Source organism: Athene noctua, chromosome Z, assembly GCF_965140245.1.
Source record: "Athene noctua chromosome Z, bAthNoc1.hap1.1, whole genome shotgun sequence".
Taxonomy (NCBI): Eukaryota; Metazoa; Chordata; class Aves; order Strigiformes; family Strigidae; genus Athene; species Athene noctua.
Genome location: NC_134077.1, coordinates 73885871 through 73900819, shown reverse-complemented (window position 1 = coordinate 73900819; position 14949 = coordinate 73885871). Strand labels below are relative to the sequence as shown.

Below are 14949 nucleotides of genomic sequence, written 5' to 3'. Positions count from 1 at the left end.
CCCAAACGCACATATTGCCTGTAGTCGTTACGTTCTCTGGCGTACGTTTCTTGGGAAGGACCTAGTGGCAAAGGGCTGCCACTAGGCAGTATGTGGAGAGCAGGGTGGCAGTGAACTTATCCAAAGAGGCTGTGGTGCCACACGGGGTTTTTTCCCGCTAGCCATTAGCAGGCTGTGCCCAGAGCCGGGCACTGCTGCCTGTCACGGGGCCTGCACACCCTCATCCCACAAGCAGAGCCTTCAGCGGGGCTCTGTTGGGGGCGTCCGATCCCAGCTTCTGCTTCCCCTCCTGCTTGGAAACCCCCATGTTGTGTCCCCCCACCAAGAGGCACCTGGAACCAGGGACTCTGTGACGTCAGCCTCGTTGCCAAGGGCACCGTGGGCAACGTGAGCCCTGGGGGCACTCTGTCAGCTGCTGCACTGGTGGCAGAGAGCTCTCGGTTCTGGCAGCTGGCACATGCCGCTGGCAACCATGCGTTTGCTCCCACTCCTCATCCTGCTGGCCCTGTGCTGGCCTGCGCACGGCGCGTGGGACACCTGTGGGTAAGCGACTCTGGGAGGGAGCTTGGGCAACCTGATGGGGTTCCCTGGATGGTGCCCACTTGTCCCCCGTGGCCACACCACGGCTTCTCCAGCGCCATGTGGGAGCCTCGGTTCCTTGCAGCACCTGGGCTGCTGGCACAACTCGTCTGCAAGGCTAAAGCAGAAAGGGGGGCGGATGCCTGCCCACCCCACGGGGCTCCCTGGCCTCGCTGTCCATGCAGCGCCTGGTGGGGAGGGCAGATGGCTGACCTTCAGCCGCAACAGCAGCCACCCATCGAGCAGGACACTAACGAGTTTCTGGTTACAGAGGGACCTGCGGGCTCCGGCCCATGGCTTCTGGCTATGGCACCTCGCGTGTGGTGGGTGGCACAGACGCCCAGCCAGGGGCCTGGCCCTGGATCGTCAGCATCCAGGTTCCCTGGGCAGCAGGCACGGGGCATATCTGCGGAGGGTCCCTCCTCAGCCCACAGTGGGTCCTCACAGCAGCCCACTGCTTCAACAAGGCCAGGTAAGGAGGGCCAGGAATGGGGATATCCCCTGGCACTCGCAGGGGCCCCATCCACAGCACCACGTGCTACTCCCGTCCCCTTTCCGTGTGGTACACCCAGTGCCTGGGCACTGCAGAGCCCGGCTGAGGGGCAGCTCAGGCGGGGCTCCTGCCATGGCTTCCTAGTAGCCACCATCTCGACATGCCTTGAGCCCAAGGCATGCTAGGGCACTTGCAGCCTCCCTAGCGCTGCTTTCCTCTCTCCCGTGTGAAGAAGAGGGCAGGGAACTGCTGGGCTGCTGCAGCATGTGGCTGGACTCCCTCTGAGCCCTCTCCCCATCTGCCTTCCAGGCACATCACCATGTGGCGCGTAGTGATCGGGGCCACCCAGCTGACTCAGCTGGGCCCGGAGGCCCAGGTGCGCAATATTAAGCGGCTGCTGGTTCACGAACACTACAGCAGCATCTCGGAGAGCAACGACATTGCGCTGCTGGAATTGGACCGGCCTGTCCAGTGCAGCGACTCTGTACAGCTGGCCTGTGTGCCCGACGCCTCGCTGCGAGTGTCCCAGCTGACAACCTGCTACGTCAGCGGTTGGGGGTCCACGACTGCAGGATGTGAGTACCCAGAGACTGCTTGTGTTCTGAGTGCAAGCTTGGCACTCTGGGGAGATGGGGTGGGCTTCCTGACGGCAGAGGCGACAGCCAGAGTCTGGCTGCGGGGACGTGTGCCCATAGAGAGATGGGCCTGGCCCAGGGCCCAAGGCGAGACAGAAGGGAAACGCCCCTACAGTGTCTCTCACAAGGCAAAGCCAAGCCCCGGGGAAGGGATTCACCCAGACAGGGCAGGAGACCTGGCAATGAGCTGCTGGGCGTTAATTCCTTTCTGTGCTCACAGCTGGAGGACCAACTGATGTCCTGCAGGAGGCCAAGGTCCGCCTCATCAATGTCAAGCTCTGCAACAGCAGCCGCTGGTACGGAGGAGCCGTCCACCCCCACAACCTGTGTGCCGGCTATCCGCAGGGCGGCATCGACACCTGCCAGGTAGGAGCCTGCGACGAGGCAGCGCCTGGCGGCACAGGCAGCCCCGGCACAGCCGCCCAAACACACCCCGGCGCAGGCTTGGCCTGGCAAGCCACCCTCCCACCGCTGGGTCCCCACCGCTGGCGCGGCTCACCTCCCCTTCCCCAGCTGCAGGTCCTTGCCCAGGGCCCCACTTGTCCCAGAGGCCCGGGACTCTGCCCAGAAAGCCCATCCCGCGCTCCTGGCAGCCTGCAGGTCCCGATCCCAATCCCGAAACATCCCTCCTGCACACATCCAGCATCACTGTGCAGAGAGGAGAGAGAGCCCTCCCCCACAGGCGTACTACCCTCTCCCTGACAAGGTTCTGTAGGCCCCAGCACCTGAGCAGAGCCTCTCTGGGCAGCGGATACAGCCCTGGCAGGTGCTGTGAGAGAGAAGGAGCCGGGCCTAGTGCTGCCAGCGGCCACCCGACATCACCTTAATCCTCCCTCTCTCCTCTGCTCCAGGGTGACAGCGGTGGGCCTCTTGTGTGCAAAGATAACAACGCTGACTACTTCTGGCTTGTTGGAGTGACCAGCTGGGGGAGAGGCTGTGCAAGAGCAAAACAGCCTGGAGTCTACACCTCCACTCAGCACTTTTACGATTGGATCTTGGTACAGATGGGACTGCGCCCAGCAGGAACGGCTGCTCCAACACCACGGCCAGTCGTCACCTCGACCCCAAGGCCCAAACCGACGCAAGCGGGCAGCTTTACGCCCTGTCCGTTTGCACGCCAGAAGCTGCTGGAATTCTTTAAACTGCTGCAGGATCTCCTGCAGGTCCTAAGCGAGAAAAAGGCTCCAGCAGCAGCATGAACAGGACCCAGTTCAAGCTGCTGTGCGCCGCCACCACCTCCTGCAGGGGCACTGCCTGCTGAGCCAAAGGCAGCCTCCATGCCAAAGGCCTGTTTGCTCCTGCCCACGCACACAAATGCTGGAGCTGAGCCTTCAGGTTCTTGAAATAAAGTTGCCGGTTTTCACAGTTAACCATGCCTCAGTCCAATTCAGTCTCCTGTACAAGGCAAGGATTCCATGCCCGCCACCTGCAAAACGAGGCTGCAGGCAGCCAAGTCGGGCACAAAGGGAAAGAGTCACTCAGAAGGGCTGGTCAGAGGCGGGGATGAGGGTGCGGTGGGAGAAGGGGCCAAGAGGTCTTGGGGACAGAAGTTGGAAACGCAAAGTGTCTTATGCCAGCTACTGCTGGGATCCCTCTGTGTGTGTGTGTGTGTGTGTGTGTGTGTGTGTGTGTGTTTGTGTGTGTGCGCGCAACTTGAAACTGGACTCTGTCGTGACACAGGAGACACGGATGTGGAAAGACCCAAGGCTTGCACCGATCGCAGAATCGTCTAGGTTGGAAAAGACCTTGAAGATCATCCAGTCCAACCTTTAACCTGGCACTGACAGTTCCCAACTACACCATGTCCCTCAGCGCTATGTCGACACGACTCTTAAACACCTCCAGCGATGGGGACTCCACCACCTCCCTGGGCAGCGCATTCCAACACCTAACAACCCCTTCTGGAAAGAAATGCTTCCAGACATCTAGTCTAAACGTTCCCTGGCACAACCTGAGGCCATTCCCTCTTGTCCTGTCGCTTATTACTTGGTTAAAGAGACTCATCCCCAGGTCTCTGCACCCTCCTTTCAGGTAGAGGGCAGTGAGCTCTCGCCTCAGCCTCCTCTTCTCCAGACTAAACACCCCCAGTTGCCTCAGCTGCTCCTCGTACGACCTGTGCTCCAGACCCTGCACCAGCTCCGTTGCCCTTCTCTGGACACGCTCGAGTCATTCAATGTCCTTTTTGGAGTGAGGGGCCCAAAACTGAACCCAGTCGTTGAGGTGCGGCCTCACCAGTGCCCAGTACAGGGGTAAGATCCCTTCCCTGTCCCTGCTGGCCACGCTAGTGCTGACACAAGCCAGGATGCCATTGGCCTTCTTGGCCCCCTGGGCACACTGCTGGCTCCTGTTCAGCCGGCTGTCAGTCAACACCCCCAGGTCCCTCTCTGACTGGCAGCTCTCCAGCCACTCCTCCCCAAGCCTGTAGCGCTGCCGGGGGTTGTTGTGGCCGAAATGACTGGGTAAGGAGCTTGACATCCAGGCACAGATATTACATGGACCTAATTTCCATACTGTTAGTTGAGGAATCTCTGCACGTGCTGTGCTTGTGACTCTAGGGACTGAAGGTGTGTTTATGTTTCACTAGTAAGCATCCAATCCTGATCATCTGGAAAGGCAGAAAAGGACTGGCTTGTGCTCATGTTTATGTAAGCAGTGGTTACAAGTACATGGGCTCTTGTAAAGGCATCGCTCTAAGTTGATCTCTTTTGCTGTTCACAATAATTGTGTGAGTCTGTGTGTGTTTGTGTACCCAGCTCCCTGGAATGCAGCATCAGTCTCTTGAACGCACACATGGGAACAGCAGCAGCCACATCCATCAGGCTGGGACGGAAGAAGCCTCCTGGGTGTGAGAGTCCACCGGGTTGAGCTCTCACGGACCTGAAAGGAGAAATCCCTCGTGTTCAGAAGTGCCAGCACCTGTAAGTTTTGCCCCGCCTGCATCATCTCATTTGGCATGTGCCAGTCAACTAACATTAGCAGTCTGATTTGCTTTCCTTATTCATTGCAGTTGTTCTTTTTATTTCCCTTCTGGTATTTCCTGAGGTGCACTGAACCCCAGCTGTACCCACTTTTTAGATCACGGCAGTCTGAACTGGGTACTCTTGTGTGCCTGCATGCTTTCCCCCACCTTTACTTCAAATATTCCTCCGGGAGCCTTTGAATTCTCAGGGCCAGAAGCCTCCCTTCCTTATGATCGAAGTGGAGCCCTCTCTTCCTGTTCAGGCTCCTCTTGTCCCAGAAGGCTTCCTAGTGCTTCTCGGATCTGAGTCCTTCCTCTCTACATCTCGTTTGGGCACTAAGACTCTAGATTGCTGTGTATGCCCGACTTCACATGTGGAATTGAGAGTGTTTCGAGGAATGCAAGGTCTTCATCCTCAGCCACCTGCCTGACAGCCAGAACTTGGCCTCTTCCTTTTACCTGTACTAATGGTCTGAAGATGGACCAAAAGAACAAGGTCTGACCCTGGAGCCTCACATCCAAAGGTTGCACGATCACAGAATCACAGAGGGGTTTGGGTTTGGGTTGGAAGGGACCTTACAGATCATCTGGTTCCAACCCCGCTGCCACAGGTAATTCTTCCTTCACTCTCTTCTCCAAGCAGGTGCCTCAGTGAAACCACTGCTTCCAGCCCAGTGCGCAGGAGCATTCCGACTTTAGAGCAGTCCTGCATGCACACGAGGACATGAGAAAATGGTAGGGAAGGGAAACGGATATCGCAGGCCCAGCCCTACCGAGTGCTATGGACTTCCAGGACACCCACAGGTGCTTTCCTCTTCCATGGACTGCAGTGGGTGTAGGACCTTTGGCTGCCTAGAGCCTCAACTTTCAACTCTCGGGGTGTTACAGTAAAATTAAGGGGAGTTTTGGGGGTTTGATTATTCTTACCCCGGAGGTATTTAAAAGATGCATAGATGTGGCACTGAGGGGCACGGTTTAGGGGTGGACTTGGTGCTCTTAGGCTTGCGGCTGGACTCAATAGCCTTAAAGATCTTTTCCAGCCTAAGTGACTCTATGATTCTGTGCTTCTATGGTTCTCTCAAACTGAATTTCCACGTCTGTGAAGAGTCAGGTAGGAGAGGGAAATGCCCAGTTGCAGAGGAGTAGCCTTGTCTTACAGAGCTTTCAAGCTGACAGAGACAAGTAGGAGAACCAAGTATGAGAGGGCTCTGTAAATAATGTACCTCGTGGAAATGCAGATCTCAGACAAATGCATCTCATCCTGCTTGTAAACAAGAGGTGGCTGGACAGGACAAGCCAGGGTCAGCCAGTCTGACTGCCAGTGGCACAAGAGCCCCTCCTCTCCAAGGATGCTCAGATATATCCCTGACACAGGGAGACAGGCGGCTGGGGGTTTTTTAACCTTTCCCTCCCCTAAGGAACCAGAACCCTTCTCGGGATCCTTAAGGTCTTGCCCTTCAGAACAACAACAATCCGGGCACAGGGACAGGCCAGGTGACAGTTTTGGTGCCGACCTTGGCACCGAAGGGGCTCAGTGCAGGGAGAGAGCTGAGACAACGTTTGGACTGAACCCCCGCCACCTGACAACCAGAGTGTACCTCTGGGCTCATTCACCAAGGCAGCAGGAGTTTTGCCGCAGAAGTTTCAGTTTGTGCTGAATACGAACTAAACCGCCTGCCCAGCCAGCACTGATTGAGATCAGGTATTTAAGGCCACGGAAGGTGGAGTTGTTCAGACTCCTGTGATGTGCCCAGGGATTTCTCCCCAGAAGATATTGCCAAGGTCAGGAAACGCTCCTGTTTCTTTTTAAGGCCCCTTCTCTCCCACCCCGGTTTCAAGCCATGGTTCCCTGAATCGCTTCCCACTACTACAGCAACCCAAGGAGGGAGGCAGACAGTACCCTGCTGTGAGCCCGCCCGGGGTGATCTACGGCTCCCTGCAAACTGCAGGCAAAGTGGCGCTGGGTGTACGGTGAGAAGAGGAGATGGACCTGCCCTTGTTCGGGTGGCCCAGCCAGTGGACCACACCAGCACAGCAGGGGTGACTGCAGCGCCATGACAGGATGGGTTTGCTCTGCATTTTTGATGGGTTTGCCCAAAATCGCGCTTGCACACCTGTTCTTCCGTTCTCTGTCCACCCTCGGCTTTATTTTGGAATGGGATGAGAGCAATAGGTGGCTTTACTGAAGTCACTGAGCTAATGATCAGGAGATACAGCGAGTACTGGAAAAGGAAAGTTAAGGAACTTCCAATAGGATTGCTTTTGTTTTTTAAACAGTCCACATAAATTTGGGATCTAATTCGTACATATTTTTGTCGATTCAAATCGTCCTGTAGCTTGAACGATCAGGGAGGGGCTTTCATTTGGTCAGAAGTGAAGGTGTAATGCCTGAAGCTTGCTAGCACAGCACCCTTCCAATTCTTCCTGTGGTTAGGACACCTTTTCAACAAGATGATGTAAGACGGAAGGAGAAGACAGGTATAGCTGCACACCCAGAACCATGGGGACCACTGGTAAATTTGCAGCTTTACTTCTTCAGAGGCTAGGTGCTGTCGTTTTGTGTATGTCCTTGTCATCTGGGAGATGTTCTCAGGACGCAGGTCTGTCCTTGTAAACATGCAGATGCAACAAGTGTTGCAAAAGCAAAGTGCAGAGAGAGCCCCTTCCCCTACCCCCCTGCAAGGGGCCCATTTTACTGGGGTAGTGTACTGATCCAGTGTTGCGGGATGTTTCAATACGATCCCAAGAGCAAGATTAAGACACAAATGAGGTCAAATGCTGTATACCCAAACCAGGTTTTTGTTTTTAAAAAGGTGAAGAGGGGTAGCGATAGGACAGAATGGGAGGAAAAGGCAGAAATAAAGCAAGGATACGTGATAGGGCTGCAAGAATAGACATCACCATGGATCCAGTGGTGTCCCCTTGGTCCTCAGTCTTCAATTCTTTGGTGGTGGGTGCACACGGGTCTGGCTTCAACTGTGGATGCACACTGAGCAAAATTTTCTGCTGCCTCTTTAAGTTCATCGTATCTGCTGATTAGCATATCCCCCCACCTTTAGGTTTTTTCCTCTGGTCCATTAGGTTTTGTTTCATCTGGCTTCAGGGCAGGAACGTTTGCCTTTGTCAGTTCATTAGCAATGCATGCATGGGGTCTGGCCTACACAATGGAGACACAAATAGTTACAGGATGGGGCCAGCTGAGCACACCTCTGTCCCTTTGAGGCTTGTCTAAAGAATCCAGACAGTGCAACCACAAGGAAGTGGGGTGTGCATCCTTCAGTACACTCCCGCTTCTCTGGGTGACATTCCTCAGACCAATTCACAGGCCTCAGCAGCTTCTCTTGGAGGTTTGCACAGACACAAGCAACCTTTGAGACAGCCATATGACATTTCAGTCTCTCAGAGCTAGTAATAGAGAAAAATTGTGCAGCCCTACAACTAGAATGAAGGTGTTCGTGTGCCCATCACCCCGGTTCCAGTGGGGCTATAGAGAAGGAAAAGCAAATGGCAATCCTCTTGCAGGGCTGGGGAGAGTCCTGAGTGCTGGGGGCCCTCTCTGAGGGGAGCACCGGGACCCCCCAGCGGAGCCGGTCCTGACGCAGCTGGGAGCGGAGGGGCACTGGCACTGCCAGCAGGGAAGCCTCTTGCAGGGCTGGGGAGAGTCCTAGGGGCTGAGGGCCCTCCTCTTTGGGATGATACAGAGAAATGATTACTTGTTTTGAGACTTATGTACTTATTATAGAAAACTGCTTATCAACTTCTTACTTACTTATAGCAATTTAGAGTATTCCTTAGAGTATTTTTGAATATCGCTAAGAATCCTGCTTGCCCAGACTGTTCTGTGGAATTTGACCAAGGGCTACTGTGTGCATCAAAACAAAGCAGTTTACCATGAGAATCTACCAAGAACTGCAGTGTTCAGCAAAAGATCAGGTTTTTGTCCTTGGGAAACAGGTGTGCTCTATCTAGTTGGGTCTTGGTAATGAGTAAAGATAGCCATTGGTTCTCTTAGATAAGATAGAATGAGTAAACCGGCTAGAATGTTATTCAAGAAATCGGCCAAGAGAATCTGTGCATGCTCCGGGGAAAAGTACAAGGGGAGAAAGACTACGAGCCTTCCTCCCAAAGACCCCCCTGAAGACGCCAGGAGGCAATGGGCAGGTGAAAGAGAACATAAACTGCTGACCCCAGCCTCTAGAACTAACCCAGCCTTACCCATGCATATGTATGTTTGTGTTATGTAACCCAATGAATATACGTATTCACACTCTATCAGTTTTGGGTGAAATATGCGGTGGGTGTGCAAGCTTTGTAGAGCAATCCCCTTGCACCCCGGCACCGGAGTAAACATACCTGCTTTATAACTCTGAGTTGTAGTCTTTGTCTGCAAGTCAGTGGGATGCCAGGAACCTCCAGTTGAGCAGTCCTTGATGAGCCAGGAGTGGAGAGGCACTGGCGCCACCAGCGTGGCAGCCTCTTTCAGGGCTGGGGAGAGTCCTGGGGACCGGGGGCTCTACTCTTCCGGGGGCACTGGGACCCCCCAGTTGAGCCGTCTCTAACGCATCCAGGAGCGGAGAGACACTGGTGCAGCCGGCAGGGCAGCCTTCTGCAGGGCTGCAGAGAGTCCTGGGGGCCGGGGGCCCTCCTATTTGGGAGGTGCCGGGACCCCTCAGTTAAGCCGTTCCTGACAGATCTGGGAGTGGAGGGACACTGGCGCAGCCGGCAGGGCAGCCTCCTGCAGGGCTGGGTAGAGTACTGGGGTCTGAGGGCCGTCTTCTTTCGAGGGTGCCAGGTCCTCCCACTTAAGCTGTCACTACTGCGGCCGGGTGAGGGGCTGCGGCTGCCGCCCTGGGCAGAGGGACCTGTCACCGCCACCTGCCCCAGCTCCTCCTGGCGCTGCTCCTGCTCTGCTGGCACAGGAGCGGATGGGGGGCAGCCAGGACCCCCACAGAGGGCAGCCTCCGAGGTGCCGGCAGCTTCCTCCTCCTCATTGGGGCCTGCAGAGCTGCTGGATGAGGACAGGTGGGAGGGGGGAGTCCCCCACTGGGAGCTGGTGGGGCTGGGGGTGGTGGAGCTGGAGCTGGTGGGGCTGGGGTTGTTGGATCTGGAGCTGGTGGGGCTGGGGTTGTTGGATCTGGAGTCAGCTGCAGAGCTGTCGTCCTCCTCCTCCTGCACAGCACGGGAGCGCAGCTGCCTCCAGGCCTGCTGGCTGCACCGGTCCGCAATGATATTGATGACGCTATGGACCAGAGGTGCTGCGTCTTCCCCAAGGTCAGGCTGCAGCACCTGCACCAAGGCCTCTGCAACTGGGCCGCTGACGCACAGGGTGTGCAGGATGTCAGCCTCTGCACAACGTACCTGCCACCAGCGGGGCCCACATATTGACCACAGTTCCAGGCGCAGCCAGGGCAGCAAGGGACTGAGGAGATGATCTTCTGTTTGGAAAAGTTCTGCCCAGACCTCAGGCAGGATGCCACCCACTGGCTCTGCCTCTGGCCCTGCAGTCCCCAGCTCATCTGGGGACAGTGTCCCCTGTGGAGAAGATGCAGGGGACACCATGGGGTCATGGGGGCTGTTTCTGGCTGAGTGACTGGAAGCTGTGCCTGCCTGGCTGCTGGCATCTGGTGGCTCTTCAGCATCTGGGAGAAGTTCTATATAGTTGTTTTCTCCCTCCACAGGAAACTGAACTTTCGATACAAGTTCTTCGCAGATTGGGCACTCCCAGTTGAAATGTAACCAGTGTACGATGCAGTCCACACAGAACTGGTGGCCACAGGGCAACACATAAGCGTTATCATGTGGGATATCACAGCAGATGACGCAGATCTGCTCTGTCTCCGTGGCCATGTTCACAGGCTGCAGCAGGTTGGGGAGAGCTGAGGATGAGGTGCTGCTCCTCACTTGCTGGTGCTGGGGCCTTCCAAAGGGCGTCACGTGCTGCTAAAGTGAGAAGGCCCCCGGTGACTCACTGTCCTTAGGAGGAATAAACTCCCAGACCGTTTGCAGAGGACACCCTCTGGCAACCTGAGCCCCTTCATCCAACCCACGGCCGCCCTAGGGGGACACACAACTCACCTCTGCTGTCACAAGCATGCCCAGCAGTGCCTGGCTGCCTGAGCCAGGCAGGGCCAGACAAACCCAGGGGATGGCTCTGGGACCTGCACTGAGAGGTGCCAACGGCAGTCCCCAAAGCACCACCCAGAACCAGGAGCAGCCTTGCTTGACCCTCCAGACCTTGTAGACACGCTGGGCAGGAGCCCAGGCACGAGACAGACTGGGCCAGGCTGGGTCCTGCCTGGCCCTCACAGGCAGTGAGGGATGTGACGTCACAGTTCACTGCATGGTGATGTCATAATGGGACGTCTGCCCCTGCATCACTCACGCCTCCACACACACCTCCGGGGCTACCACAACCCCACTTCCCACTCCCTCTCTTCACCAGTGTCTTCTGCTCATCATCAGTGTTTTGTGCCAGTCACCAAGGCCTTGTCTGCGTCTTCAGCCCCCTCAGATGCCCCTGTACTTCTCCAGTCCAGCTTCCTACCAAAATAAACAACTCAGCCATAATGACTTTTTTCCCCACTGGTCCCAACTTGGCTACAACTCGTCCCAGTTTTGGTACTTTGGACAGCATTACTTAGGCAGTGTCATACTGAAATGATGGTCCAGGAATGGTTAGGCTGGGGCTCTTCTCCTTGCATGACTCCACTTCCCAGTGTGTCTGTAGCGCTCCCCTCCAGTTTATGTGTGCACTTTGGCCATCTCTTGGGCAACCCCCCTTCACCAAATGTGAAATCCAGCCACTCCTCACAGCACTCTCTGAAACTTTTAATGGCTTCCTGCACTGCACATGCCGTGTGCAGCAATTTCTGACGTTTGGCAAGGGACCAGTCTGCAACCTAGTTATTTGCCTGCAGCCATAAATCCATTAACTCAGATCTCATGGTTTGACTTTAAATGAGTATCGTTAACACTGGTGAAGGAAAGCCCATTCTACTACCATGAGTAACAGGGAAAAGTGAGAGTAAAAATGTAGGCATGAATTTCGAATTCTGAAGGTTCATTTATGAGTGATTCATTATGACAGTGAGAAGGATGTAGGAGCTGCAATGCGCGTCTTCACAGGAACAACACCCCATGTCATCCCTGGATGTGTGGCAGTCTCGCAGTCACTGCATCAAGACGCTGGGATGTGGCAGGCTGTTGATGAGGATTTATTGCCCCTCGAGCTGTGCACTACCAGAGAGCTGTAAGTTCTCCCCCCTACCCCTGTGCAGACCTACATCCTCTGACAGCCGTCATTGCCTGAGCTGCCCAGCCGAGACCCTGGCAGAGCTGTGCTGCTGTCCCACCACCCTCTCCAGCCAGCCTGTAAGGGACCTTTTAGACTTTTGTTTGTCTCAACATTGCTGCTTCATGACCACTGCTTCCTGGCCTCAGCATCCTGTCGTTGCAAAGGTGTACGCCTTGAAGATGTAAAGTCCCCAACGAAACATCGACGTCCACCCGAGGCTGGAACAACAGCAGCCTTGGTAGCACCCACCAAGCTACACCTGCGCACAAGCTGGGTAGGCGGTGCGAGACTGTAGGCGGTGAGGAGAGGCTGGAGGCACCTCAGGTTGACCCCCACCAGCAAGACCACCGTGACCACCTGGGCATGCACGCATGGAGGACCACGGGGCGGCAAATATCACAACAAACCCCCATGGAAACAGGCAGACTTTTTGGAGAAATCGTGGGGACGGGAAACTATAAAGGGACTGCCTACTCCTCTCTCGGGATGCTGCTGCTTGTTGGAAGACCTTGACGGAGCCAGGAATGTGGAACGTCATCGGCACGAAGAACAAGCCAACGGAACATCGCTGGATCCCTGGTTGTGGTGGTGGTAATTAGCTGCATCTCTATTGTTCTCTTGCTTAGGGATTCTGACTTTTTTCCTTTCTTTTCCTTTCTGTCCTATCGCTCTTATCAGTTGTTATAGAAAATAAAATTCATAAGGTTTTACAGCATCTGACCTCGTTTGTGTCTTAATCTCGCTCCTGGGATCGTTTAAGAACCCTCCCCGATATCGAATCGGCACACAGCCCACCCTGTCCTGGCGATGGCCCCCAACTTCCAAAGTTCAGGAGAGGGCAGGACGGTTCTGGAAAAAAACACATGGGGAAACAAAAAAAAAGCCACCCCCCCCCGGGAGGTGCTGTCCCTGCCCTGGTCACACTGGTCACACTGTTCCTGCGCCAGGCTCTGCCACCGAGACGCTGTGATGTCCCGTCCGCTCAGAGGCTGCCCTTAGCGGCTCCCAAAGGCTTCCCACATTGCCACGGGGATGCTCCGCCCTGTGACCAGCTTCCAGCCCTGGCATTGGTCCTGGCATTGCCATGGGGAGCTGGAGGTTACCTGCTAATCTGGCTGAGACTTGGCCGTCTGGGGACTGGTTCTGTGGTGGGGGAGCCCCTGAAGGGGTTAGATGGGCAGGGCTGGGGGACACAGCGATACTGCGGGGACCCCACACCCGGGGTCCAAATCCGGCCCTGGCAAACCCAAAACCTGGGTCCTGCCCCCACACTCTGGGATTGGCACAGGCACGACCCCAGCCCTTTCCTCCTACCTGTGCCCCCAAATTAAAAAGTGGGGTGTACCTTTAGCTACTTCGAAAGATTACAGCTCCGTGCCCCTCTAAGAAATCCCTGACCCCACCACTGCCAGCACAAGGGCTTGAACAGGGTCCAATGAGGGACCCCCCTCCCCAACCAAGGGTGCTGAGAGCAGCCATGAAACCCAGGAGCAGCCCGTTTGCTTTCATCCCACAGCACAAGGCTGCCCTTTGGGGCACCGGGGGGGCTTCGGGGTGTCTTGGAGAGGTTTAAACTCTCTCCAGTGGGCACTTCTCCTGCCCACTGCCCCAGTGGGGAAGGACATTGCAGAGCAAGGGGCAGGGGAGCAGCCAGACCCCCTCTTAAGGGTGGCTACTGCCTGAAGTGGTGTGGGCAAGGAGGGATTTTCCTGCCAGGGTCCCTGAGGATTTGGGCAAGACAGGCTGGGGGGGGGGGGTCAAACCCTCTCCCCAGCACACAGGCAGGTGCCCCTCTGCTTGGGCCTGTCCCCACTGGTCACAGGCCGGTTGGTGATGGGTGGTGGCACCGGCTGTGGAGGAGGGAGGAGACAACTCCCAGGGGAGCAGAAATTTTTATTTCACTTTTCAGCAGACCGATACCCAGAAAACAACCCCAAACCTCAGTTTTCTGCCCTTCTAACAAGTCAGCTTCCTCGGGAGCAGGACCTGGCCCTGCAAAAACACACCTGAAGGCAGCGAGAGCTTGAAGGCTTTCCTAGAGCAGCCTGGGGCAAAGCACTTCCTCAGAGAGGGAGCAACAAAAACCCGCTGACTGCTGACTTATGGGAGGTGACAGCTGCCCTTTGGACTGGCTTTTAATGCCAAGTTCAGGCTGGGGAGCAAGGCCTCAGTTTGTGACTCAGTTTCCCTGCGGAGCATTGCTGTGCCACTGTGGAGGGGGGGTGATAGCACCCATGTACCAGGGCTGGGTGTGCAACCCGGGCTGGGCTGGGGAGATGTCCCCTACTTCCAGGGAAGAGGGTCAGACAGAGCCAGGCGGTGCTGGAGGGAAACAAGGACACCAAAGGGGGTTTTCTTAATTGTTTTTTTCTTTCTTTTTTTTTTTTTTTTTTTAAATTGGTAAATAACTTCCCATGAGAAAGGTTAAATTGCACACGTATCTCTGCAGTTCTTCAGCATCAGTATAGAGGTCCCAAACCAGAAAAATATAAGAACAAATACAAAGCAGCACTGTCAATACATATACAAACATCTACACTGACCCCTAAAGCCCCTCAGAGACATGGCCCTTGTTCCCCGGCCAAGGGACACCATCCCCAGCCGTGCATGGGAGTTCAGATGCTGGCACCTAGGAAAAGCAGCAGCCCCAGCCTCAACTCTGCTGCTTGCATGAGCTGAAGATGTTGGTCCTCAGCCTGCCCCATGCTCTACTGGGGAGCTGTGGGAGTTGCACTCCCACCTCCACAGCTCCTTCCTAAATTTGGGTGCAAATTACTCCAAGGGTAATTGTTTGGGTTTGTTTTTTTTTTTTAAGGCTTGTTTATCAATTCTTATACTACAACTATACTCTTGCTAAATTATATGACCTCACATTAAAGGTCCCAAGTGTCTTTGCCCCCCAAAATGAAACTTGACAATCTTCCATTTTTTGGCAAGTCTAAGACAAGCCACGAAAAGTACAGCTTCTGCTTACTCCATTAGGTAATGA

At 55.3% G+C, this 14949-nt stretch overlaps 1 protein-coding gene across 1 annotated transcript; it reads left to right on the top strand.

Moving 5' to 3' along the window:
- The first annotated feature begins 336 nt into the window (after positions 1 to 336).
- LOC141973744 (acrosin-like) lies at positions 337 to 3808 on the top strand. The gene is made up of 5 exons (XM_074932607.1): positions 337 to 543; positions 851 to 1051; positions 1382 to 1647; positions 1928 to 2073; positions 2559 to 3808. The coding sequence occupies exons 1-5, from the start codon at positions 458 to 460 to the stop codon at positions 2904 to 2906; spliced, it is 1047 nt and encodes a 348-aa protein (XP_074788708.1). The 5' UTR covers positions 337 to 457; the 3' UTR covers positions 2907 to 3808.
- Positions 3809 to 14949: the final 11141 nt, after the last annotated feature.

Excerpts from the sequence above, each read along its gene's own strand:
- LOC141973744 (XM_074932607.1), top strand. The coding sequence starts at position 458 with ATGCCGCTGGCAACCATGCGTTTGCTCCCACTCCTCATCCTGCTGGCC. Across the intron at positions 544-850 it reads GGCGCGTGGGACACCTGTGG|AGGGACCTGCGGGCTCCGGC; the intron begins GTAAGCGACTCT and ends TTCTGGTTACAG. Across the intron at positions 1,648-1,927 it reads GGGGTCCACGACTGCAGGAT|CTGGAGGACCAACTGATGTC; the intron begins GTGAGTACCCAG and ends CTGTGCTCACAG.